The sequence below is a fragment of the Morone saxatilis genome, unplaced genomic scaffold, assembly GCF_004916995.1.
Source record: "Morone saxatilis isolate NCDOM2014 unplaced genomic scaffold, NCSU_SB_2.0 Contig1, whole genome shotgun sequence".
NCBI lineage: Eukaryota > Metazoa > Chordata > Actinopteri > Moronidae > Morone > Morone saxatilis.
In genome coordinates this window covers 11,039,563-11,065,386 of record NW_023339651.1, presented here as the reverse complement: position 1 = coordinate 11,065,386, position 25,824 = coordinate 11,039,563, and the positions used below count along the sequence as shown (strand labels likewise).

Sequence of the window (25,824 nt, the reverse complement as noted above, 5' to 3'; positions counted from 1 at the left end):
TGTGTGTGTAGGCAGTTACAAGAATACTTGGTGTCTCTTTAGACACTCAGTTTGTCGTAAGTCAGCCTATCATGTGTTTCATCAGCCTCACAGTGAATTAGCTGCTCGTTAGCGATGGTAGGACTGGGGAACCGGGGCAGGAGATGACAAACAGCAGCCTCCACTCGGTGCCCAGAAGAGAAGCAGCTGTAGACAGAAGCAAATCCCGGAACTTGAACCGATAGGAAACGAGCTAACATTAGCTAGCTTTTTGTTGACAGTGTGCTTGCTGTCAAACCAGAACCGAGCTCATTTAAAGTCACTGGAGTGGGTAAGCTTAGCTACTTTTGGGACTCGTACCAGTGGCGTTTAGTAGCCTGCTATACTTCGATTTGGACCCAAGTTTTCCGTCACTTTGAACCACTTGTGGATCCAGCAGATGGCAGCGAGAGGAGGCTTCACGGGTCCTCCGATGAATCCGAATGTGCACCCCATGAATGTTGGGCATGCTGCGGGCATGAGGCTGCCAGGCATGCCCCAACCTCCGGCGGGATACCCCCGCAGCCTGAGCAGCGCTCCGCAGTACCCACAGGTTGGTTTTCTGCATACTTTATCTTTATTAAATAACGTTGGGGGGGGGGGAGAACTGACGCTATCTGACTGAAGTTAATTTTACTGTGGATTTATTCAAAGTTTATGTTACCTCTGCTGCATGCTTTTCAGAATAAATGCAGTTCTTAGTTTGGGTTTAAACAGGAGTTTCCAGTTAAAACACAGTGACCTGACAGATATTAAAGTAAGAAGAACCTTAAAGTTCATCATACTTAAATAAGGGGCTACTTAAGGTGCTACTTCCGCATTTGAAACAGGTATTACTGGCTGCCAACAATAAAAAGAGTGTAACTATTTTAATGTGGCGTTTATAGTGAGTGATCATTGTTTTCCCTTTTTTTTTAATAAAATATATATAATTAGATGTTTTATTAAATGTAGTTTGACATACCAATGTTTCGTGCATTTGTTGAAAGAGAATATCACGTGGCCGCCCTTAGCGCCCTGTCAGTTAGCTTGAAAACAAAAGTAAGTTTTATCATCACCACCATCTGTCAGCGCTAAGCCTGCATGTATTATCCCAGTTTTGCCACCATCTGTAGCTTCATGCGGTCGTTACTTATGATGCACCAGTACAGTTGTGCCATGTTTGTCAGTTTGAGCCATATGGGTCCAGATATGAGCTTTTCTGTTACAGGAGAGACCGAACAAAGCAAGCAGCACTGTTAAGGGAGAAAACTCACCTATTTTGTTGATATATGAATCAAATGTGTTTTTTTTTTCACACTATAACTACAGTGTAAAACAAGATACAGGAGATCATTTATTTCCGTATTATCCTTCCATAATCTACTAGAACAGATTTGTAGAAAGAAACTTGTTCAGCACACAACAATGTTTTTCCCAGCAATTCTTATGAACCTGAAATCATAGCTTCGGCTTCCCTTCTTTTCTCTAGCGCTCAGGGATGCCACCCAGCAGAGTGGGGGGCCCCTTAGGGTCAATGGGGGGTCAGCTGCCTGGTCCTTCTTACGGCGGTGGGAACATGTCTATGCGGCCAGGCATGGGGCCTCCAAGCATGGACGCCTCGAGGAAGCGGTTCCTTCACCAGCATCAACAGCAGCAGCAAGAGGCGCTGGGAGGCCTAAGACGAGGGTAAACTGTGGAGAAGTGAGAGTGTTTGTGTGAGGGAAGCAGAGGACGAGGAATAACGCCAAGCTTGATTGACCACGACAGCCAGGGGCCAAATCAGAGATTAGCGCTGCGTGAGATTTTGCCTCGGCAGTTGTATAAATAACAGTTATTTTCTTTGTCAATTAAACTGCGGATTGATGAAGTTCCCACAGCACAAGGAAACATTTGACAACAGTCCAAGCCAATACATTCAACATACGAGGATATAAAACAGAGAAACGCAGCAGATCCTTAAGTTTGAGAAGCTAGAACCTGAAAATGTTTGGCATTTGACTTTTACATGTATTAAATGCTTTAATTAATCAGTTATTAAGATAGTTGCCAAATTGCATACATCTTTTGCCACGCCCCTTTTTACATTAACAACAGTAACAGTGAATAATGCTAGTTATGATATAATAAAACCAGAAAAGTGTTTGAGAATCATAAAAAAATGGCTCCTGTGTATAAGAGGAACGTCTAATTATGAAAGCGGGTGTTTTTCCTCCTTATTCACAACACAGATTTAAAACAGGATTACTTTAAGGACCCTACTAGTAATGTTTTCTTCAGCCAGGACAAAAACTACAGCAGGAAGGATTATTTCTTTTTAAGAACTTTTTTAGTGGGTTATAACACTGTAGTAGTCATAAAAATTCAGTGGCTAATTTTTCTAGTTGTGGCTCTCCGTTCAGGATGTGTTTTTCTCTCTGCAATCTGTTTGTGAAGTTTACTGTGCTGTTAAAAGCACAGCTCAGATCACACAGCACGAGGATAGGGGTATCTCATGACTGGCCTTTGCTTACAAAGCGGCAGACACGAGTGAGTATTTTTGACTTCAAACTGCTCAGTGATGCCACACTCGTAAATGTGGCGAGCCATGATGTGAGACAGCATTTACAGTGTCTTCCACAATGAAGCGCTTGTCTTTAAAGGTTTATCTCATAACAACATTCTCAGTATAGGAGGATTAGTGAGCCAAAGGGCTTGAAGCAACTTCCTAAATTCTCATTAAAGAGCTTGGAGTTAAATGCAATCATAATGAGGGGGAACTTTAATTTAATTAAAGAAACAAAATAGCTTTTATGAAGTCTCTAGCAATGATAAGTGGGAGCCTGTGGTGCTCATACGGGGATGAAGAGATAGCACTGGCAGGGTTTCACAAATTATTGATAATCAAAGGAAGTGAATGAGGCATTTTATTAATCTTATGTCAGTGCATAGTCAGTGCCTTGTAAATTGTATAATGAAGGTCATACTTTTAAAAGCACAAATGCTAAATGATGAGACAACATTGTACATAGTACAGTACGCCCTTGTTTGAGTAAGTGGTATTTGTAGCCATTAAATCCTTTATATTGTAGAATCAATTCATATGTCTTTGTTTATTTTTAACTTTTTTGCAACTGAGCATATAATACTTTAGAAAGCATCTTATATTTGATCTTTTCTGTGTGATTTAGAGCTAAAAGACGCAAGATGGCTGACAAGGTTCTCCCACAGAGGGTAAGAATATGTTGGCCCCCTGCATCATACTTCAAATGGATCCAGTTTGATTACAGTAGCTGTATTCCCTTAATGTTCATGTCCTGCTGTTGGCCCTTTAGATCCGAGACCTGGTCCCAGAGTCCCAGGCCTACATGGATCTCTTGGCCTTTGAGAGGAAACTGGATCAGACCATCGCCCGAAAGCGCATGGAGATTCAGGAAGCCATCAAGAAGCCCATTATGGTATTAATGATAACGAAAGGATATTTTGGGATAACTTTCAGGCTTTATCATGTGCTGCCTCATCACAAGTTAATGTTAAAATTCTTAAGATTTCAAGCCTGGTGTATTTGGCAACACCCATCGTTGTCGAAAGTAACAACAATAAAACAGCTAACTCTCCTCGGATGGCTACATTTTTCAGAAATACAACAGAAGAGCAACTGGCAGCCTGTTTACAGTGCAGCCAAACAAACACATTGTTTTAATCAAGAAGTAAGTCAACAATAAGCAATGTAATTTCATACTCTGTACAGTGTGACTAGTTTTCCACTATCTTCAGCAATAGTTCTGCTGAAGAACTGGAAGTGTGCAGCCTGTCAGTACTCTTCATCTAACAGCTCGCTGTGCCTGGTTTTGCAGAAATGTAGAACGACTGTGGTTAGCGCTAACCTAAGTGACGACTATGTTGAGTTTCCTGTGGTGTCTTCACAATAAAAGCAACTCCGTGTATAGCCAGCTTAATGTTTTTAATGTGAAGCAGCATCAGTAGGAAATGTTGAGTTTGCATGAGCAGTAGTGAGAGTAAACAGTAAACAGTGTGGCTGATATGAAATTAAAGCAGTAATACTGGATTATATGCAAGCATAATGTCTTGTGTATCCTCGTGCTTAGAGAATCAGAATCAGAAATACTTTAATAATCCCATGGGGAAATTACTTCTATTTTTAATTTGATCCAGCATGGGAATGGCGGACTCCGCCACTAACAAAAACTGTATTATAGAGAGGGAATTACAGAATGTAAATCAATTGAATGGCTATTGGTGAAAAAATGCCACCTATAAATAGTATTTTTTTTAAAAAAAGCTTGATTTCATGAATATCTTAAGAGTACAAGTGTTTACTGGAATTCCTGATATATCTCCCTGTTCTCTATCTCTTATCACACAGCAAAAACGCAAGCTCAGGATCTACATCTCTAACACGTACACCCCTAGCAAGCCTGAGGGCGAGGAGGCAGAGAAGGTTTCCTCATGGGAACTGAGAGTGGAGGGCAAACTTCTGGAGGAAGTAAGTGAACAACACTCTCGTTACATTTGAATCTTGCTGTTTCACCATAGTCCCAGTGTGGTCTGACTCCAAAGTATTCCAGTCTCTGTTATTGTGTTTCTGAAAACTTTAGTCACTGAGCTGTTTGGCCTGTGTCCTTGGCTCAGACCACGCAACCAGATGTGTGTTTACAGCTCTCTCCACTCCACCCTTACAGCTCCTAACACACACACACTCACTCACACACAAGCTCATGTTCTCTTTTGAAATGAGGAATTGAAACCACTAGCCGTTACATACCATGAGCTGACATGCCTCCCCTCCCTCCATCAATTCTAGCTCAACTCATTGTGTCATCTGGGGCCACATGAAGGAGGATTTTTTTCCTCTTCTTTTTTTCTGTTAATTTTTCCCCTGGCTCGTTGGTCTAGGCATGCGTAGGAGTGTTGCATGGAGTAACAGAAAAAGAAAAGGGACGTGAGGGAAGGAGTGAAGGGGGTCATGTTGTGCAAACAGACTTTGTTGGAGCTGGGGAGAGGGCGGGGGTGCAGCAACAGCTTTTTCTACTTGTCTACAGTTTTGTGCTTTCGCCACCCCCAATGTGGTCAGGGCTAAACAATGCAGCTGCACACTGCACAGTCTGACACAACACAATAAGAAGACATACATAGATAGCAATCTTGTTACTGTCTTTTCACACTCTTGTGTTTTCTTTGTATTTTTAGCCTGGCAAGCAGAAGAAGAAGTTCTCATCTTTCTTCAAAAGCCTGGTGATTGAGCTTGATAAGGAGCTCTATGGACCTGACAACCACTTAGTAGAGGTATGACATCATTTCTAAGGCATTTGATGCAACCACCTTGGAACATTTTAGGCACACAGGCACCAAAATGTTCTGAGACTACTATTGGTTCATCGGCCCTGCTACAGTTTTCAGCCCTAGTCAGAAAGTGGAGTTCAGCTGGAATCTTTAAAACTTTTGGATCCAATCCTGTCTGTTCTTGTTTGACAGTGCAGGGGAGGATTATGAAGAGCTCTTGAGTCTGGAGAATATCCTACCATGTTAAGTCCAACTTTGTGTAACTTAGGTTTAAGTTCATCCCACAGATATATCAGTTTGCTTGACATATTGACACACCACAAAAAACATTTTCGTTTTTTTAACGTTTTCATTGGTTAAGAGTCTAATTTATATAACTGAGTGTGTCACACACAAAAACAACAGCAGCGAAACAAAGAATTTATAGTAATACATATGTAATGATTGCAGCATTTAATAAAACTGGCACTGAACTAATATTGTCCTAGAGCATTTGCTTGTATGTGTCTGCTTGTAGATCCACTATCTGTATTTATATCTGTATACAGAAGCCACAAGTAAGGAGGAGTAAGTAGAGAACTGCGGAGGAACATATTTAGATCAGTTCATTTTCGATTTAATAGCTCTTAAAAAAAAATGGAAAAAGAAATCAGGTCTTTTTACTTAATTTTATCTTTCAGTGGCATAGAATGCCCACCACTCAGGAGACGGATGGTTTCCAGGTCAAAAGGCCTGGTGACGTGAATGTTAAATGCACCCTTCTGCTCATGCTTGACCACCAGGTACCACCCATTTACTCAGTTACCATCTTGCAAACAGTTGTTTGACTTGCTTACTTACTTTTTTTTTAAAACAACATTTTCTTTGCCCCAATGTTTTTTTTTTATCCCCCCCCCCCCCAGCCCCCTCAGTACAAACTGGATCCACGTTTAGCTCGTCTGCTGGGTGTGCACACACAGACGCGGGCCAGCATCATGCAAGCTCTTTGGCTCTACATCAAGAACAACAAGCTGCAGGATAGTCACGAGAAGGAGTACATCAACTGCAACCGCTACTTCAGACAGGTAATGGATGGTTTTGAGGCTACGCCAAGCAGCAAAATGCAAGCTCACTACTTAACACATACATTGTTGCTTTAACACTTGAATACGCTTTAAAAATCAATTGGTGTATGGACTATATCAAATGTGCAGATTTGTTGAGGGATTGTTTTTGTTCCCTCAAACTAGTAAACTATTAGACTCACAAGCCTCTAAACGCTTCGCTCAGTAGAAACAGACTTCCAGCTTTTGTTGCTAAAACTGGATGGAAACAGTTAGAGAATTAGAAATGCTGCATCACACAACAAGGCTTTAGCGCTGTGACATGCAAAAGTCATATTCTTGTAAAAACTCTTTTGTTTAAGGTACACATTGACTGTTATAGGATTGTGCAGATGATATACATCTGTTATATTGGGTTTGTAATGTTTTAATGCTTGTTGAGAGACAAAGTGACAACAAAACATTACCTTTAGCATGTCTAACTGTCTCTGTTTTCTAACCAAATGCTGTCCAGATCTTTGGCTGTCCTCGCATGAGGTTCTCTGAGATTCCTATGAAACTGGCGGGCCTGCTGCAGCACCCTGACCCCATCATCATCAATCACATGATTAGGTAGGGGAGTGTAGATCATTATCAATCTTACTGTGTTTGTGCACATGTTTTTTATATGTGTGTGTGTGAGAGAGAGGGAGTATTTCTAGAGATTTAGGTTTTTGCTTATAATGAGTGAAAATATTCACTCCTGGCCTGTTCTTCTTCTGCCCTGATTATAGTCAACCTTTAATTCTGTTTTGCTGTCTGTGTGTCTCCTCTGAGCAGTGTGGACCCCACAGATCAGAAGAAGACTGCATGCTATGACATTGATGTGGAGGTGGATGACCCACTGAAGGGCCAAATGAATAGTTTCCTGTCCTCTACAACCAACCAACAGGAGATTGCTGCTCTGGAGATGAAGGTAAGGCCTGCCGGTCCATCACAAATGTCCGCAACTCACTGGCTTTTAGGATAATAGTAAATAACAGTGGGAAAGATGTTTTGTTTGTTTAAGATGTCTCATCTATTGCTGTACTGGTTGTGCTCACTGCAGATTCATGAGACTATTGAGTACATCAACCAGCTGAAGACTGAGAGAGATTTCATGCTGAGCTTCAGCAATAATCCACAGGACTTCATCCAGGACTGGCTCAAGTCTCAAAGCAGGGATCTGAAGGTAAATGTCCCCACCACTAACTTACTGTACCTGTAACCTTCTTCTATTCCAACTTATATGGCTGTTGTATCTTCATAACAACCCTATCAAATGTTTGTTTTTGTGCACATATTTTGTGTAGTCAGATACTTTTACGCGATTGATTGCTCATGTTAAATGAAGGTACTTCAATTCTCTGACAAACATGCGCTCCAGGAGGTACAGTGATTACTAATTGGATCCATCAGTACTGCCAAAGTAAATTAACAATGTATTCTTGTATTCTCTTAAACCTTTATTTTGGCATTGGGTATTGAAACTGTTTTCTGTATTCATGAAATTGTGGTTCCTCGTGTTTAATGATGCATTTTTTTTTCCACCAGTTGATGACAGATGTGACAGGAAACCCAGAGGAAGAGAGGAGGACTGAGTTCTACCAGGCGCCCTGGGTACCAGAGGCAGTGGGCAGATACGTTTACTCCAAAGTAAGGAATTACGCAGCCTTATCTCATGCTTAACAATGTACATGTTTGATTATTGTAAGGATTCAGTAGATTGTTTTTAGTTCGCACTGACACTGTCTCCTTTTTTGGTTTCAGGTGCAGCAGAGAAGACAAGAGTTGGAGCAGGTGCTGGGCATCCGACTCACCTAAAGACATATTCCAGAGGAGTCACAGCCAGTTGACTCATCAAATGTTAATGTCTCTTCAACTGAAATTGGGTTTAGCTGAGAGAAAAATAAGCTAATGTTGGAGCTTAAATGTTCACAAAGCCATCCTCTCTGGCATGTTATGATAAACCAGCTTCTGCGTGGGATCTCTGTTGTCCTATAGATAATAATTCAAAAATCTACAAAGTATATGGGACCAAAGCGATGATTAATGTGTCCTTAATAATACATTTAACTTGCATTGCTATTTTGAGCCTGTTCAAATAATCATTGCCTTGTTTTGCAATATGTTTTCTTCATGGTACATTATGCTTCAAACATTTTAAGCATTGGTGCTGTCTAGGTGTTTTTCATCATCACCGTTTTGTGCTATTTTGTTTACCTTTACATTTGAAAGCCATAATCTTCAGAAAGGATGAATACCTGATACCTGCCTTGGGAGGCATCCCAAATATATATCCATACTTAAAACCATTTTACACCAGAAATATATATTATTTTTTATTTCAGAAATACATTGAGAAAATATGGATTATATTCTACAAAAATTTAGGAATTCTTAAGATGTCCCATGACTTACAAGGAAATAATAAGAAGCTTTAGAAGTTTAGATTCTGTTTATTTTTAAATATTGGTGGATATATCATTTGAAATAAAACCTTTCTTTAGTGTGTAAGAAAGCAGGATTTCCAGGAAAGCTCTACTTTTGGGAAAGATTGAGCTCCTTTTTTGTTCACGGACAGGAGTCCACTGTGTCCAGCTGTAATGCAGCAGCTTTTGAATGTTTACATGCTATTTTCATTTGTTATTGGGTGTTTTCATTGTTTTTATGCCAGGAAAAGGAACTGTTTGGATTGAAGGATCCATACCTCCCAAGAGGGTGAACTGGTATTAATAAAATAGGAATGCAGTTGTAGTGTGTCAACTAAACAATGCACCAAAATGTTGTGTACAGTTTAAAGTTTCATGTGTTAACTTTTCATTGAAATGCTTTTGTGTTAAGGTTTTGCATGAGAGGACCTCCTGAATTTCTTTAAACATTCCATATTAACAGATATCAATGTGCCAAAATGTGTTTTTTTAAGAAGGCACTCAGAATTTTAGACATTTTGTGTGTACAAATATTTGTTTTGTACAGCCTCTTTGTAAAATGTTTTGCATGTTGTGTATCAATCAAAAGCCTTTATCTTTTATACATTTGGAGGATTTTTTTTTTTTTTTTTTACAATAAATATACTTACAAATGTTTGTTTTCCTGTATTTTTGATAATCTAGAACATATTACTTTATATTATTATGTTATGCTATGTTATTATTAATGTTGTAGACTTCCATTCATACCTTCTACAGCCTGTCTGATAAAAGTTGGGGTCTGACTGTGAGTGTGCATGTCAGGGCTAGTCGGACAGCTCAGGTGCCTCAGAGAGGTTTCAACAGGTATGGCCGGTCTTACCTGTCCTTTACGGTATTTACCACTCCTCAAATAACGGCCAACCCAAACACATCCTCTTCACATATTACCCGAGTCTCCGTTTGTAAGGTGACTGATAACAAACTGCAGATAAATGGCCCATGTGTTTGTATAAGTTACTAAACTTTGAAACTGAAAGGCGTCTCTAGGCGTTATGATAACAGCAACAAAGTGATTTTAAAAGCCAAAACAACACGTTAAACGGTTGGGACTTAAGTAATGTGTACTTTTAAAAAAAAAAAAGGGGACTGCAGGTGGCGATGTGCGCATTTATTTCATGAAAAAAATAACCAGAAGAAGAACTGTTCCGGAAATACGCCTGTCCTCAAGCGGATGCAGAAAATTCCAACATGGAGGTGGACGGTATCGATCATGTAGGTGTATTTTTTTCTGCCGTTTTGTCGGTTTTATTGCTATATTATGAAAGAAACCTCACTGTTACGCTTCGAGTTGAGCCGTTCGTTGAAACCAGTGAGGTCGCATTGTTGTGCGACTGCGCTGTAAACGGTGAAATGTCGCCGGATTCAGAACAATAACTAATAGTCTGCTGCCGGTTTGCTGTCTCATTGTAGCTAAGCTAACTGAGCTAAGGCTCACTGTCACTACTCACAGCTAGCTGCTCGGACTGACTGGTAGCGGTATGTCGGAGTCTTTCTTTAGGTTTAGAAGATACAGCTTTAAAGTTACTGCTAATTGCAGGGTAATCAAATGAACCGTCATCCTAGCTCTGGCGGGTCGAGGTGACGTTAGCTGATAGCTTTCCTACGTTAGTGATAGTTAAACTCACGTTAGCATGGAGCTACAATTATGGAGAGACAAGTAACGTTAGGTTAGCTTTCGGCCCCCTTTATTGTTGGTTTTTGTTATAAAAACTATTTCTTATAACGGTGTTTTGTTCACTTAAAACACTCGGTGCTTATTAGTTTTGTGTGCATAGTGTGACTTGGCATTATTTTGAAAATGCTTTAACTTAGGTACAAAGTCGACCAACAGAAAGTGTATCAAAAAGAGTTGTTAAAGTTGATTTATCTAGTAAAAACCCAAACTATAATACGGTTGTAGTTTCTCAAATGTGAGCATTTCTGCTGTTTTATATCATTGTAAATGGATATCTCCAGTGTTTTACTGTAGTTTTACAAAGAGTTTGAAGATGGCAGTGGAAAGATTGATGCTGTTCCTTCTTTGACAGATGGAGATGGGGGAGAGTAAAGGTGGCTCAGGTCTCCGGCAGTACTACCTGTCTAAGATAGAAGAGTTACAGGTAAGAAAATAACACACCTGCAAGCTTTCGGCTAGTAATTTGACTCGGATTGCACAACTTGCGCTTGGCTGTCAACCCTAAAAGCCGCTCTTTTCCCAACAGCTGACGGTGAACGACAAGAGCCAGAATCTCAGACGTCTGCAGGCACAGAGGAATGAGCTCAATGCCAAAGGTACACTGTTCTTCATTACTGCAACACCAGTGTGTTTTAAAGTCTTATTTCATATAAAGCTGTACAGAAGAAAATTCAATTATACTTTTTCCCCCCTCAGTGCGTCTCCTTCGCGAGGAGCTGCAGTTACTACAGGAGCAGGGGTCCTACGTAGGAGAAGTGGTCAGGGTCATGGACAAAAAGAAAGTGCTGGTCAAGGTATGCTGTGTACTTGAACTTTGTAGCACACTGTGTTTTCATTACTAGTTGAAAGTTTAAATTGACATGTCTCCTCAACTTTTTCAGGTGCACCCGGAGGGAAAATTTGTCGTGGATGTGGACAAGAACATTGACATCAATGATGTTAGTATTATAGTTCATCTTAGTCATGGTTGCAAGTCAGAGCACTTTTCCCCCCATTACAATAACAAAACCAGAACACTTTTGCTCCCCTGTGCAACCAGTCACTGAGATAAAGGAAGATTTCATGACACTTGAAGTATTCTTCCTTTTGTCTCTTCTCCACCAGGTGACTCCAAATTGCCGCGTGGCCCTGCGTAACGACAGCTACACTCTGCACAAGATCCTGCCCAACAAGGTGGACCCTCTGGTATCCCTCATGATGGTGGAGAAGGTGCCGGACTCCACCTATGAAATGATTGGTGGCCTGGATAAGCAGATCAAGGAGATCAAAGAAGTGATTGAGCTGCCGGTCAAGCACCCAGAGCTGTTTGAGGCTTTAGGCATTGCACAACCCAAGGTAGGTGATTGACAAGAGAGCTAATAGTGTACAAGAGCTGTACTTCTTTTCACACCGACTCTTAAAGGAGTGAGTCCTCAGGTTCAAATACAGAAGGGTGCTGCTGAAGCTGACAGACACAGGCAGATATGGTGGCATCACTGGGGCACTTATGTGGCCTCTCAGATAAAGGAGTGTCTCTAGCCACTTTGTATATTGTTGCGTTGTATGTGACTTGTTATATTCATTTTTATTTAGTTAGATTAGTGTAGAGATTGCAGGTGTGCGAAAACTCTTCAGACAATGTCCAAACTGCAATGTCATCCAGTCAGAAAAAGACTTATTTAGGTTTCTTGGAGATAAAAAAAAAAAAGATCTTACTTGACAACAGTGATATTGTTATATTGACAATTATTTGTATTATCGGTTGGTCTGTAAAAGCAGCAACTAAGTTGTCATTGTGGCTTGAAAAGTGATAAACAATAATTATCTAATTGTTGTGGATTCATTTTCTGACAGTCAACTAACTGCTGCAGCTCTAGTCACATGTTGTCAGTCAGTGTACAGATTGTTCTGATTTCTGCTTTGAATGTGTGCAGGGTGTGCTGCTGTACGGTCCCCCAGGTACAGGGAAGACCCTGTTAGCCAGAGCTGTGGCCCACCACACAGACTGTACCTTCATCAGGGTGTCTGGCTCTGAGCTGGTCCAGAAGTTCATTGGAGAGGGTGAGCTCCTCTGTCTCTCCTTAACACTGTAACCACATTCATTTCCTATCCTATCTGATTGTGTAATCTTGATTGCTCCCTCTGTTGCGCCAGGTGCCCGTATGGTGCGTGAGCTCTTCGTCATGGCTAGAGAACACGCTCCCTCTATCATCTTCATGGACGAGATCGACTCCATCGGGTCGTCTCGCCTGGAGGGCGGCTCAGGCGGTGACAGCGAGGTGCAGAGGACAATGCTGGAGCTGCTCAATCAGCTGGACGGCTTCGAGGCCACCAAGAACATCAAGGTATCACACACACACACACACACACACACACACACTATTGACCATTTAGCTGTTCACAGTGCACAGTATGGAAGCGTTAGCAGTTTATTTATACATCATCATTATCTTACCTCTCTAATAACGATGTCAATTTGTTTTAATCTGAATAAAATTCACTTTCTCTCTCTTCTTTCTCTCTCAGGTCATTATGGCCACCAACCGTATTGACATCCTGGACTCGGCTCTGCTCAGGCCAGGCAGGATTGACAGGAAGATTGAGTTTCCTCCTCCAAATGAAGAGGTATTCACTTGCACAATATATACAAACATATATACGTGCTGTTGGGTTTTTTGTGTTTGAGCATATCTTAATTCTGCACCAATAGGCCCGTCTGGACATCCTGAAGATCCACTCGAGGAAGATGAACCTGACACGTGGCATTAATCTGAGGAAGATTGCAGAGCTGATGCCTGGAGCCTCTGGGGCTGAGGTTAAGGTGAGAATTGGCCTGCAGTGGTAGCAGTCGGGTGGTAAATAAAGGGAGAACACAGCTGGTCTTTTTATTTAATTGTCTTGTGTGTATTTTTAGGGTGTTTGCACAGAGGCAGGGATGTACGCTCTGAGAGAAAGGAGAGTTCACGTCAACCAGGAGGACTTTGAGATGGCTGTGGCAAAGGTTTGTGTAACCAATCGCTTGTACTGTGTATCCTTGTTGTTTTTTCACTCTACTGGCCCTGTAGCTACCTATGTATATTTTATTCCCATGCTTGTATAACAGATGTTTCTGCCAGTAGCTGCATATTAAGACTGTTCCTGTTCTCCTCACCAGGTGATGCAGAAAGACAGCGAGAAGAACATGTCGATCAAGAAGCTGTGGAAGTAAAAGGCCTTGTGTATTCTTGCACACAATGCAAACACATATGTATATTTTCTTTCTTTTTGTTTATGGTTTGGTTTATAATTGTTACATAACTCATTCTAAAGTAAATGGTTTCCCCAAATAATACTGGATGGCTCATGAGTTTTATTTCTCATCAGTTCATTATCTTCCACCAACTGTTTCTCATTAACATCAGACAGATGAACAGTAACATGTACAGTCTCCAGCACGAGCTGCAGATTTATTCTTTCGCTTTACGATACAAGTTTTGTAAATGCTCGATATGGCACTTCACATTGTAGCTGCTACTACAGTACACAAACATAATTGATCGTACGGAGTGCGGATCTTTGACTACGGCTTGCTTTAGGAACTTTGTCCCACATGCATGTACTACATGCCTGTTAGAGCTGTTCTACTGCCATTGTACAGCTTAGATATACAGTATGTCATTTTACACTGAAGAATCTAACACAGAAAAGCTTGCTTGATGTTCACACTGATGAAAAAGCAGCTCAGTCATTGCAGATGTTTTGATTCTGACTTCACTCAGCCAACTATCACAAACTTGTATTTGTGGAACGGTTAGCATGGCAGTAAACACTGGATCACTCAGAACCTCCAGAGGCTTCCCACAGTTTGTCTGTCTTCCAAACACACGCACACGGTGGTCCACTGATCCAACTTGAACCAGTTGAGCTCAGTTAAGCAGGCTAGCTCCTCACCCAGCACACAGGCACCCACTGAGGCTCAGTCTGCACCCTCTCCAGTACAACCTGGAGCTCAGCTAAGGCACTGGCTGGGTCCTCCTTCACCAACACGTAGTCCACCCAATGGCCGTAGCACTCGTCGATGCGCTCAGCTGAATGTTTCATTTCCTCTAGGTCCTCCTCCTAGTCAGCGCAGGGAAGGAGAGATGTTGATTCAGGGCAGCACACGTGGAAAAAACAATAATTTGTGGAGAGGCTGCATTTAGTCACTTTATAATGAAGCGGTCCCGTTTGTCAGGGTATTCAAGTTTTATGTGGGCAGTGTTTTCATGTGACTCACCGTGATCCCCAAGCTGAGTGAGGAAGAGGAGCCAAGTGGTTTCCTTGGAGTATCATAGATGCGAGGCCTTACAAAGATGACATATGGTTTGAACTCAGCGGTACGTAGAGTCTTCAGCACCTGAATGTGGGAGAAACACTCAATATGTTACCTCTAAAGGGACTTTACCACGTTTAGATTGTACAGTAGACATTAAGTCTTCTCTTTGCACTGTCAATCAATGACAATATTCTTCATGGAAAATCCTTAATGCCATGTCAAAACAGTTTACAAATTCTAATAATTTGAGTCTTTAAATGTCAATACATAAACATTAAATAACCTCAACATAAGACACATAAAAGCCAATCCCAACTTGAGGTACTTGAGTGTGAAAGCACCCTTCAGTTCACAGTGAACTAAATTCTCTGCACTGAAGACTGAATCCATACTTAGTCATGCTTAAAATGTGACAAGTAAAATCTTAACAACTCTAATTTAACTGTCAGATTAGTGACGCTAAATCTTGGAATATACGACTTCTGTTCTGCACTAGTTAAAATCCACTCTGCCGCATTCTGCATGAACTGTCAGGGACTTTTTTGTGGCTGATAAAATGAGCTTATTTTACTTATTTGACAGACAGATTTGTGATTATCCTAATTGATTTATTTACGTTGGAAGATAGATCCATAAAATGAGGGAGGAATCAATTGAAAAATTCTTGTGTCTGACCCCATGTCTGTTCAAGCAAAATGTTAAGTACTTGCAAGGTATTGCAATCAGAAATGTGTTTGGTTGGCAGTGCTGCATGTCAGTTTCGATACTAACCTCTGGTTGCACATCCACCAGACAGGCCTTGTTTTGATCCAAAATTCTGTGAATGGACTCCAAGCTGGTGCCATACAGATTATCTTTATACTCCCCATATTCAATAAACCTGCAGAAATACAGCGCCGTCATTAATTATTCAAAGTACAAACAAAGGCCGTAGCAAATCAGTTTCTTGTTCAGAGTCTGCATTCTTCTGAAATAAAAAGTAAACCGTTTGTTGATTAAGAATCAAGATTCAGTGAGAAAGTATTCACTGTCCAATACTCACTTTCCATTCTGGATGTCGGCCTCAAAAGCAGCTTTACTGATGAAGTGGTACTCCACTCCTTCTCTCTCGTGAGACTTCCTGGCTCGAGTGGTGTCTTCAGGCCGCATGTTCAAATACAGCCAGCAGGGAGACAGTGTGGGAAAAAAAAGATAATTACTGACTGTTAGTATGTTGTTGTAGGAGGGGGGGACTTTATAATAAGGTTGCAAAACACATGCATAATTAATGTATGAGTCATGATATAACACCCATGCATTGGAAATGAAAGCAGAACATAAATGTGCTCATTGAGATATGAAGCCTTTTTTAAATCGAACTGGTAGTCTGATGCAAACATTTACCTCAGGTCTGAAATGATCTTTTCTGTGTAATAAAATTCCAGCCAATTTGATGATATATAAATTAATTTAACTGAGTATGAGGGTTAAAAAGAGTAAATATTTATAAAGCATAAAGACTTACGAGGCACGGCCAAACCATAACGTCGAGGGTTTTCAGCGATCACCTTCTGTTTGAGCTCAGTGATTCGAGCTCCCAGGGAACCTGCGACCACATAGGAATAAATTACTGAATAGACAGTTATACAAGAGGAGGAAACCATATCTCAGAAATAACACATTACAGGACCAGACTCAATGAGAAATAAATGTATATCTCAGCACAGCTGATCATCATAAAATACTGTAATTCCTTCAATGTTCTTACCTATCAGGACTATGAGACGAGGCCTTTCTCCAGGGCGGGGCAGATATTGTGTTACTTCTTCATAAATCAGGAACTCTGTGTGATTGGCATCTGGAGTTTGAGGTTCTCCTGGTGAACCCTGTCGATCTTTCCGGAGGCGGAAACTTCTGCGCAGGCCAACTGTGGTCAAAGACGAGCAAAGGTAAGATGAGACCCACGTACTGAAACCCTCTTAATGAGCACACCGCCACTTTGAAACCTTGACATTGAGAAATGCAAGTTACAAGCTTAATAAAAGAGCTGAACTGCAAATCTGTATATCTCCCTGATTAAAATTCAAATCCTGTGCCATACATCACACAACACAGACACGCTGAACAACACCATTAGAAATAAGTGAGAGTACCTGAGTAAAAATCCCATGAGAAAGCATGGCCACAGAAGGCAGGGGCTGCCTTACTCTTGGGAGAAACTAAAGCTCAGATTAGACCATTTATTCAGCCAGCTTAAATCTCATCAATAGAATAAGAAGCTGTGAAGCCATGCATGCTGTGTCTACCTCTTCACCAAACACGAACAAAAGCACCTTTAGCATGTAGCGTGAGGAGAGGCCTTTTGTGGAGCACAATGAGATATGTGAGCTGAAGATTACGGCACAAAAAGCCTGTCACAAATCCACACACAAAGAGCTGAGCTTTTTTTGTACATGGCAAGGGCATGAAGATACACCCACAATACACTGCCACTCACTGCTGATGTGTTTAATACAGAAAAATCTGTGACCAGTCCAGCTATTTTTAACCTTAACAGTTTTCACGATTGTCCATCAAACTGATCAATTTAATCACTGATCAATTGTTTTGCAGTAGTGGTCACACTCAAATTGGTGTGGAGCCACTGCAGTTATTGTTACCTCATAGGAGGGCCACTTTAAGGGGTAGTTTAAATTGATATAAAACAACCAGAAAATATAATCCGGCGGCCGCATTATATTACATTTTTGACATTATGTTTTCGGGCCAGATGGAGGGGGATCGAGGGCTGGAAGTTTGAGATCCGTGCACTAAAGGAAAAGTTAAGGGATCACCGAAGTCATTACGGATCACCGAAGTCATTACAATTAATCCTGACAGGAATTTGAATGTGTGCACCAAATTAGATGGTAATCCATCCAATAGTTGTCAAGACATTTCACTCAAAACCACAAATATGGTTCATTGTAGCGCTAAAGGGAAAGTCATTAGGCTGCATTCTCAGGTGACCATGAATGTTGTTGTTGACATATATTCCAAAGGTGGGCTGACATTGCCATCACTAAAGCCATATGATTGTCAGTGCTATACCACATACTGTGTAATGAGTCATTCTTATGTTAATTCTTGACTTGTGTGTAAGTGTGTGTCTGTGTATAAGATTTTAGTAAGTCAATCTGCCTGATGGAATAAGATGTGAAAATAAGGTCCAGGTCAAAACAGCTGGAGTAATGTTTTCAGGCACAACAAACCCACAGTAACAGAGGTCACATAAAGCCATTAAAAGCAGCCAGGAAGCCTTATGAACAAACTGACAAGTTTGCTAACTGAGCCCGTAGACCACGTCAGGTGTGGTGGAACAAACAAATCTCTTCAGTTATTATTTTTTTGTATTTCAGAGTGCCGAGGTGAGGTGTTACATCTGGCACTGAGTTCAAAGAATAAACTAGTGAATGCAGATTTACAAGCGTACACCTGTCGCGACCGTTCATTAACAACCAAAGCAGGACATAGCAATCCACTGTAACACCTGAAGAACAGCTTTTAAAAAAAGAGGGATGGATTAGCACACATTGAGCAAAAAGATGTTATGTTGCAGTGATTAACTCTTTGAGCATGCCTCCTCACCTATGTCCTTTCCATTTAGAGCACCCTCACTGTCACAGTCTTCTGTAGGACGACATGCAGGAAGAGAAGACAGGGTAAAAGGAGGCAGGAGAGGTTGATGTTGAGGTCAAATGCAGTAAGTACATTACTAAGATTTTGAGGATATTAAGGCAACTGTAAAAAGGTAAAAAAAAGGGTAAATTATAGGAAACAAAAATAAACTGTGTTTTTTTAGGTTTTGGGGGGTGCTGATAGAATTTCATTTAGAAATTCTGACTATTATAACATGGAGTTGATGCAGGGATGATTTTCTAACATGAGGGTATGTCCACGTACCTCTCTCAGCACGATCATCTGAGGTTCGCAATGCAAAGGATAACACAAAGTATCACTATAAAGAGTGGCAGAATATTAGTAACTGCTGTACTGTAGTCAATCTGTACTTAGAAATCCTTCACTGACTTTATCTACATCTCTTGTCGTGTGTACAGATTTATTAAAGAGAGTCTATAAAACAGCTTTTACCCGATTCACAGTACTCAGACATTCAGATCAAAGGGCAACACCTTCACACACACAATCATACTGCAGGATTTCTGCATCTTTTTATAAGCTTAGAGGAGGTTTTTACGACAGACAGAAGAAAACCACCACCCGTTGCTTAGTTTCATTCTACCTTTAAATTGGATTAGGAAATGAAACGATGGATTACATTTTTTTTTTTTTTAGAGATTACCCTCAGATCCTCTGTTCTCATTTCATAATCTCTCTTTATGTGTCTCCTTGGTAAGATTAGATTTAGCCAATACAAGCTGCAGCTGTAGATCTAAGCGTCTTGTACATTTATGGTTGCACTGTAGGTTACGGGAGTTACGAGAGTTGTTTTTGATTGCAGAAGTGAAATAGGCTTACATGTAGGAGCTTTGGGGGACATAGGGGCAGGAAAAGAACGCATTTTCATCCTGTATCTCAGGCGCCTGTGAAGCACAAAAACAACAGAGTTGATCTGCACAGACATCTTCAAACCCTACACATAGTGGCTTTAAACTGAGTTATTTCTTTGACAGCAGAGTTGATGTCAAGTACCTCTCCTGGAACTGTGTAGAGGGGACGAGGGCAGCGCGCAGGTTACAGTCGCCCACCCTCTTAGCCTGCCACCAAGTAGAGTCCTCCTGGCTGACAACCTGAAGAATGTCCCCCCTCTTGAAAGGAAGTCCCGCCTCTTGGCATGGCGTGGCCTTGTCCTCATAGGGCGTGTAGTCAAATAAAGCCCGAAGGTAGACCTACAGGGAGCAGGAATATGATGTTAGCAATGATAACAATAGTTGACTTTGGGAAATATGATAATATTTGCTTTCTTGCAGAGCGTTAGGTGATAATATCTTACCATTAAATGTAAAGCTACAGCCACTTAGCTTAGCATAAAGACTGGAAACAGGGGAAAACAGGTCTTTTGTACTGATTAAACAAACATGCCAGTAAGTGAACTTAAGGCTGGTATAAGTATACTTCTTAAGAAATCCTTCTCAGACGGTCGAGGAGCTTCGAAAACCCCCTTCCATCACACCTTTCCAACCACCTCTCTCTCTCTCTCTCTCTCTCTCTTTTCATTCTTGACACCATTTCTGTCACTTTTCATATGAACAACCAAATGCAACAGTATGGATGTCTTCTGGTGGAGACTGTCTGAAGATGTGACCTGATCGAGCATAACCCGGCCCTAAGAGGTAGGTGGATTATGTTACCTTGAGACAAAACCAGGCTAGCCGTTTCTCGCTGTTTTCAGTCTTTATGCAATGCTAAGCTAGCTCTAGCTTTATATTTAATGGCCGGATATGAGAGTGGTATCGATCTTCTGATCCAACTTTCACCAAGAAAACAAATAAAGGTTTAATTTCCCCAAATGTTGCATCTTTTAATACATTTAACAAGACATCTTCTGTTCCTAATGAGATTACCAATGAGAGTGTGTGCAAGTCTTTAATAAGAACAAAGTTTTTATTTGGAAATTTAATTATTAATAAATTAGACATTAAATTTTTGTGGCAGGAGAAATCCTCTGTTTACTCTTTCTGGATTAATTATATATTAATTCAATTCAATTATACATTTAGGTTTCAGATAAATGAGTCCTCACCCTGCTTTCCTTCAGTTTGTCTTCTTCTGCAACAGCTGGAATAATTTTCAGAGTGATGGAGCCTTGTGACTGGGACTGAAAACATCAGAGCAGCATCATCATCCACTGCATCCACAGTCATATTCAGTGAATAATTATACAGTATCTGTACTAGTATGATGCTTTTTTTCATTTACCAGTATCTGACTAATTTCATCTGGCCTTTTGTGGGTGATCAGGTTTCCATTGACCTCTCGAAGCTCATCCCCAACATGCACCAGACCTGGAAACACAAACAATAACAACACACCCACAAAACAAGTCTAGTGAAAACAAGCCTACTATCCAAGCAAAATAAAGCAAAGGAAAATCCCAGCATGTGCAGTACCACCAGGAGTATTTTTAGTGTTTCAAGCTCAGATATGAACAGAAAGAGAATTTTCCGCTGGCATGAAGTCGATAACATCTCCATGGCAACAGCCAGGAGAAACCCTTGTTTGTAATCTCAAAATATGCAATCTCGTGGCACTAATCTCAAGGATTTGATCTCTGTTGACAGTTCATGGGGTTACACAACGTAATCTCCTCTCTTCTCGGTCTGTGTATCAGTAGAGATAAGAAAGTCCTGTTGGGTGGGAAGTTCCTATCCTATCCTATCTAAGAGGAAAAAAGAACACAACCGATATACTGAACACTGCTTAGTCTCACCACTGCGGTCAGCTGCTCCTCCCCTCATGATTCTGGCCACGATTACGGCTCCCGTTGCTTCATCTCTCCGGATGGTCGCTCCCTGATGGAACAGACGCAACAACAAATTTCCAAACACATCTAATCTTCAGTTCACTCAGCTGATACAGTCCTGTGGTAAAGAGCTGCTTCTCATGTGCAGGTTTTTGGCTTTTGCTCGAATCAAAGATCAATGACCTGTTAGAGCAAATGCCAAAACTCTGTGTGACTGGAGATATTGATACTTGATGACCAATCGCATCCTTTGAGGAGGATAAGCTAAGTGAACCATCTGTGTACTGCAGCTTCAGCTTTAGAGTACAGACAGTGTGGTATTGATCGTTTTATCCAACTCTTGGCAAGATAAAAGTACATTTCCCAAAATGTCTAACTACTTCTTAACGTTTAGCCATTACACATATTATGTGGGTTGTACAATATCAACTCGGACAGATGAGCACTCCCACATGTGAAAAGGAACAAATCAAACGCACTTGTGTGTGAGACTGTGATAGCAAGTCAAAAAAGAAAAACAGTACTTAATTAAACTGCCAAAGCTCATATCACCTTTGGAACAAACTGGGCTGTGTTTATAATAGAAGATATTTAGCTCTGTAATTTGTGCAGAACTGGTGTCACTGCAGCAGGTGTTTCTGACAAGTTAACACCAAATCTATTTTTTGTCCTTTGCTTGAAGGATTTCCTTCAGAATGGATTTTTTATAGCATCACACAGAGACACACATTCACACCCCGGAGCTCTCTAAAGCCTCAAATCTACTCCATTAAAGTAAATGGAGTCTTGAAGCCTCACTTGAGGGCACAAGAATAGCAGCTGTTGAGGGGAGGGGAGAGCTCTTATTTTGCCTCACCAGGGGCTCTTTGTTCTTCACCAGGCGGACAATCTTGACAGACTCTTCCTCCAGGTCATCGTCCAGATCCTCCGGCAGTGGCGGCAGCACCGGGTCAAAGTTCTTCTGGGCTACTGTGTCATGGGCTGACAGCACTGCCTTTAGGAAACAACACACAGACAGGTACGATTTAAGAGCCTGAATGACAACGACAACATTAAGAACACAAATGTGCATTCTGCTTTCACAGCTGTCATCCTTTCCGCTCCCCAGAAAGCCAATAAATTGAAAATAATCACTTGATAAGAGTAATTAGGCAGTCTTGTCTGTGTCTAGGGGACAGGCGAAGGGGTACAGACAGTTCTGACGCTGGTGTTATGTAACAGATGATCAACTTAGTGCTTTCACCCTGAGCTGCTCTGATTTTCCTCTGAGAAGCAACGACATTAAAGAGATCAGACATCAGAAGGAATGAGGGGAAAGAGACAAGAGTCAAGCATTTATAAGACAAAAGACACAAAATGTGTGTGAGTAAGTGTGTGTGTGTGTGTACCTTGAAGTGAGGAGTGCTCAGCAGGAGAAGCAGCTCCCTCTCATCGTCCTCCAGAGCTCCATTCTGAAGCTCTTCTGCCAGCTGACGATTTAAATCAGAAAAATCAAATATTTCCAAATGTTGTGCCCAATCTCCTCGTAAAATAAATTTACTTTAGAAAATTTCCTTCGCTGGATTACAATAAATGTTTACTTTCACTTGGTTTTTAATTATATTCTTTTAATTAATGGTATTTAATGTTCAGCTTTAGTTTGGCTTTGAAACGTTGAGGAGAAGATTGCACCTACATCCTCTGCCAGACAGGAGGCGCTGTGCAGAACTGGAGTCGGACTGTGTTTCTCATACTGCCTCAGTTTGTCATGGATCTGGGACGCACAATACATGAAAAGATACACAGATATGCACAGACACACAGAGTGTTTTCTTTACAGGACATGTTTACAAGAATCAGCTGTTTCTACCATTATATATCTAGAGAGACCTGTATAATGCTGTATGCAAGTTCTGGTAGTCTGAGAACATTGTTGCATTCAGGTACAGGTTTATCAGAAAAACTAATCTGGGAGATACTAGACAAACATTTCAGATGAGGCTAAACTGTTTCTGTATGCAGTACTGCAGGTTGTTCAACCTGATTGGATTCCTGCACTCTTCATAGAATTGTTTTTAAAAGGATGTGTAGGATTTACATTTACATTACACACTGGACCTTCAAAGTAAAGAAAGACAGTATGCAACTGTCAAACATGATTTGAAGGCCGCATTCGGGCCAAAGATCACAATCTCAAGTAGTCACTTTTACTCAGACATGGCTGCTGTACCTTCATGAGGTAACCAAGGCTCTTCTCACTGAAGACATCTCTGAGGAAGACCAGGTCCTCTTTATGGTTGGCATCAGGGTGCAGCTGAGAGGTAAGCAGGGCCAGAGTCTCATGCAGGCCTAGGAATCACAAAAAAACACATTTAAACACGCATTTGGCCGATGTTAATACTGAAAATAGAATCTTTTCTATGATTAGAAAGGATTAATCATTACAGTGAGAAAATAAAAGCACTGTGTCATTACAAAGTCTATTTGAACACATTGGATGTATTGTGTTGTTTATGGATCATAATAATAACCGAATACACTTAAATCTGGAATCTTAGATCTGTTTTGTTAGACATCATTGATTTTTTTTTCTAAATCAAGGAAATAACAAATGTTGATATTCAGATCCAAGTCCTCTTTACAGTAGAAACTATATGGCTTAGTTTATTTCTCCAATATCTTCCTTTGTAAACTTGTAACTTATTTCTTAACTGCCCCTCTTCCTCCCCAGATATCAGTGAAACTAAATATAATTTATTGAAGTTGTTTGATGTCAGTTTACTGTTTGGGTATATCCAAATGAGACTGGCATGAATCCCAAGCTTCCAAGTGAAGTCTCATGTAAACACATTGTAACAGAAAGGCTTCTCTAAGCTTCTTTTTATGGTACCAATGTCATGTACAATAAGCTCCTGTAATGTCTGCTTGATATATTAGCATTTGCAGTATTTATAAGCTTATAAAGCGTCTGAGAGAATGAACAAGTAGCTTAAGCATATGTTTGGCTGTACCTGTATTTGCAGACAGGATGGGCATGGCTTCAATCATTCAGAGGAGGCAGGAGGGTGCAGAGGGGGGAGGGAGAGCAGGGAGGGAGGGAAACAAAGCCAGTGAGTTCTCTTCTGTCCTTCTGTTCCTCACGAATGGCCGAGGTGGAAAATCACGACACAGCTGGGAATAAAAAAAAACCAACCACATTGTGACTCATTGAGCTGTATTTTACATGCTCTCTCCTTCTCCTGGATGTGATTAGTTATTTCTATGTCTACGGTTATTCTTAATGTCTGGTCAAATTCGGTCAGATTTCCTTTAAAAATCACTGAAATGAGGCGGTGAAAACACACTACTGCTTTCATCCACAGGTGCCGCCAGAAATTGCCAAAAATTAAGTTCTTTGTTGCTGCTTTAATTGAAAACCGCACAAGCTTGAAAAAACAAGAGTATGATTCTTTTTACTTACAGGATTAAATTTGAGACACAAAACACAACAAAGAGTTAATGGTTGTTGTTGCAAACATTGACTATAAAAGCAAAAATCTCACCTCTGTGATGCTAATAGAGAGCCCAAATTAGTTTCAGTACCCTGGAGCTCACTTAGTAGAGCATATAATTTCTCATTTAAAAATTACTTCCAATGTAAATACATTTTTAAAAGAGCAACCGGCCAGCCGTGCTTTGACAGTGATAAATCAACCCATTACTGTGCTGGAGTTTCAACAGAATTAATAGCTGCTCTCATTACTGAGGCATAAAGCATTCATTTCATTTCAAACTGTGTGACTGTCAAACTAGAGGAAAGTGAGGTCAGGTGACACCGATCACTTTTGTCCAATAGGATCCTTCACCTTGTTTGTTGCCGCAGTAACCATACAGCAGGTTAGATCATATTTGAGTTGTGTCACATTATTCACTTCACTACTTTGTGCAGTGAAGTATGGAGCTTCAATCTGGCATCACTATGAGATTTTCATTATAATTATATTTTATTTAAGGCTCTTTCCCCCCATTAGGTTTCCAATCGAATCTCCAAACAACAGATTTCTTACAACCCGATCATTAACCAACAGTGGAGAAATGTTGTTTATATTTTCATTTGTGTGACGTCAGTAATTACAAGCCATCTCTGTTGGTGATCAAAGTGCAAACAGAGCTGAGATTAGTCCAAATAATCCACTGACTCCACTGATTTTGATTAATATTCAAGGAGGGAAATGTACGTCACTGTAAGATATTATATTATATTATATTTTATGATAAGCCAGATCAAGTTGACTGGTTGGTTGACTATTTATATTTATAGATTAGCATTTACAGAATGTTTAAGTCAGTTTATCAAGCAATAATGCCAAACATTCTCTGGTTTTCACTTTCACTGTCTTTATTATCATTAATACTGTAACATTAAATATCTTTGAGTTTTAGGCTGTTGGTCAGACAAAACCAGTAACCAGTACTAGGCTCTGGGAACCCGGTTAGAAAAAAAAAAGGATCAATCAATCAATCAATAATAATAATCACCAATTATCGAGAGTCCAGCAGATGATCATTTCCCAAGAGGAAACCATTTTGTTGGACAAAAAATGTACCAATAAAAAAACATAGCTAATGTTGTGCTACTATATCTTTTAGATTAAAGGGAG

The 25,824-nt window shown here is 40.5% G+C and overlaps 3 protein-coding genes across 3 annotated transcripts; 2 read left to right on the top strand and 1 right to left on the bottom strand.

The window, feature by feature from the left end:
* The first annotated feature begins 11 nt into the window (after positions 1-11).
* Positions 12-9,428, top strand: smarcd2 (SWI/SNF related, matrix associated, actin dependent regulator of chromatin, subfamily d, member 2). The gene is made up of 13 exons (XM_035667067.1): positions 12-571; positions 1,490-1,686; positions 3,168-3,210; positions 3,312-3,434; positions 4,364-4,483; positions 5,188-5,283; positions 5,961-6,062; positions 6,183-6,344; positions 6,838-6,935; positions 7,143-7,278; positions 7,411-7,533; positions 7,896-7,997; positions 8,112-9,428. Exons 1-13 carry the CDS (start codon positions 419-421, stop codon positions 8,163-8,165), a joined length of 1,509 nt encoding a protein of 502 aa, XP_035522960.1. The 5' UTR covers positions 12-418; the 3' UTR covers positions 8,166-9,428.
* A 524-nt stretch (positions 9,429-9,952) lies between these two features.
* On the top strand, positions 9,953-13,800 carry psmc5 (proteasome 26S subunit, ATPase 5). Its single transcript, XM_035664263.1, has 12 exons — positions 9,953-10,027; positions 10,843-10,914; positions 11,017-11,086; positions 11,187-11,284; positions 11,372-11,428; positions 11,595-11,825; positions 12,404-12,530; positions 12,624-12,814; positions 12,996-13,094; positions 13,180-13,290; positions 13,384-13,470; positions 13,624-13,800. Exons 1-12 carry the CDS (start codon positions 10,004-10,006, stop codon positions 13,675-13,677), a joined length of 1,221 nt encoding a protein of 406 aa, XP_035520156.1. The 5' UTR covers positions 9,953-10,003; the 3' UTR covers positions 13,678-13,800.
* A 77-nt stretch (positions 13,801-13,877) lies between these two features.
* On the bottom strand, positions 13,878-24,351 carry mpp3b (membrane protein, palmitoylated 3b (MAGUK p55 subfamily member 3)). Its single transcript, XM_035664251.1, has 18 exons — positions 24,196-24,351; positions 23,415-23,533; positions 22,881-22,958; positions 22,594-22,674; positions 22,062-22,199; positions 21,173-21,254; positions 20,662-20,747; positions 20,486-20,560; positions 19,435-19,631; positions 19,261-19,325; positions 18,685-18,702; positions 18,370-18,411; positions 16,511-16,669; positions 16,268-16,348; positions 15,806-15,899; positions 15,535-15,643; positions 14,725-14,844; positions 13,878-14,567 (listed from the first exon to the last, which is right to left on the bottom strand). The coding sequence occupies exons 1-18, from the start codon at positions 24,230-24,232 to the stop codon at positions 14,388-14,390; spliced, it is 1,761 nt and encodes a 586-aa protein (XP_035520144.1). The 5' UTR covers positions 24,233-24,351; the 3' UTR covers positions 13,878-14,387.
* Between the last annotated feature and the right edge of the window lie 1,473 nt (positions 24,352-25,824).

Excerpts from the sequence above, each read along its gene's own strand:
- smarcd2 (XM_035667067.1), top strand. The coding sequence starts at position 419 with ATGGCAGCGAGAGGAGGCTTCACGGGTCCTCCGATGAATCCGAATGTG. Across the intron at positions 4,484-5,187 it reads AGGGCAAACTTCTGGAGGAA|CCTGGCAAGCAGAAGAAGAA; the intron begins GTAAGTGAACAA and ends TTGTATTTTTAG. Across the intron at positions 5,284-5,960 it reads CTGACAACCACTTAGTAGAG|TGGCATAGAATGCCCACCAC; the intron begins GTATGACATCAT and ends TTTATCTTTCAG.
- psmc5 (XM_035664263.1), top strand. The coding sequence starts at position 10,004 with ATGGAGGTGGACGGTATCGATCAT. Across the intron at positions 10,915-11,016 it reads CTAAGATAGAAGAGTTACAG|CTGACGGTGAACGACAAGAG; the intron begins GTAAGAAAATAA and ends TTTTCCCAACAG. Across the intron at positions 11,087-11,186 it reads GAATGAGCTCAATGCCAAAG|TGCGTCTCCTTCGCGAGGAG; the intron begins GTACACTGTTCT and ends TTCCCCCCTCAG.
- mpp3b (XM_035664251.1), bottom strand. The coding sequence starts at position 24,232 with ATGATTGAAGCCATGCCCATCCTGTCTGCAAATACAG. Across the intron at positions 19,326-19,434 it reads TCTACACAGTTCCAGGAGAG|GCGCCTGAGATACAGGATGA; the intron begins GTACTTGACATC and ends TGTGCTTCACAG. Across the intron at positions 16,670-18,369 it reads TCTAAATGGAAAGGACATAG|TTGGCCTGCGCAGAAGTTTC; the intron begins GTGAGGAGGCAT and ends CTTTGACCACAG.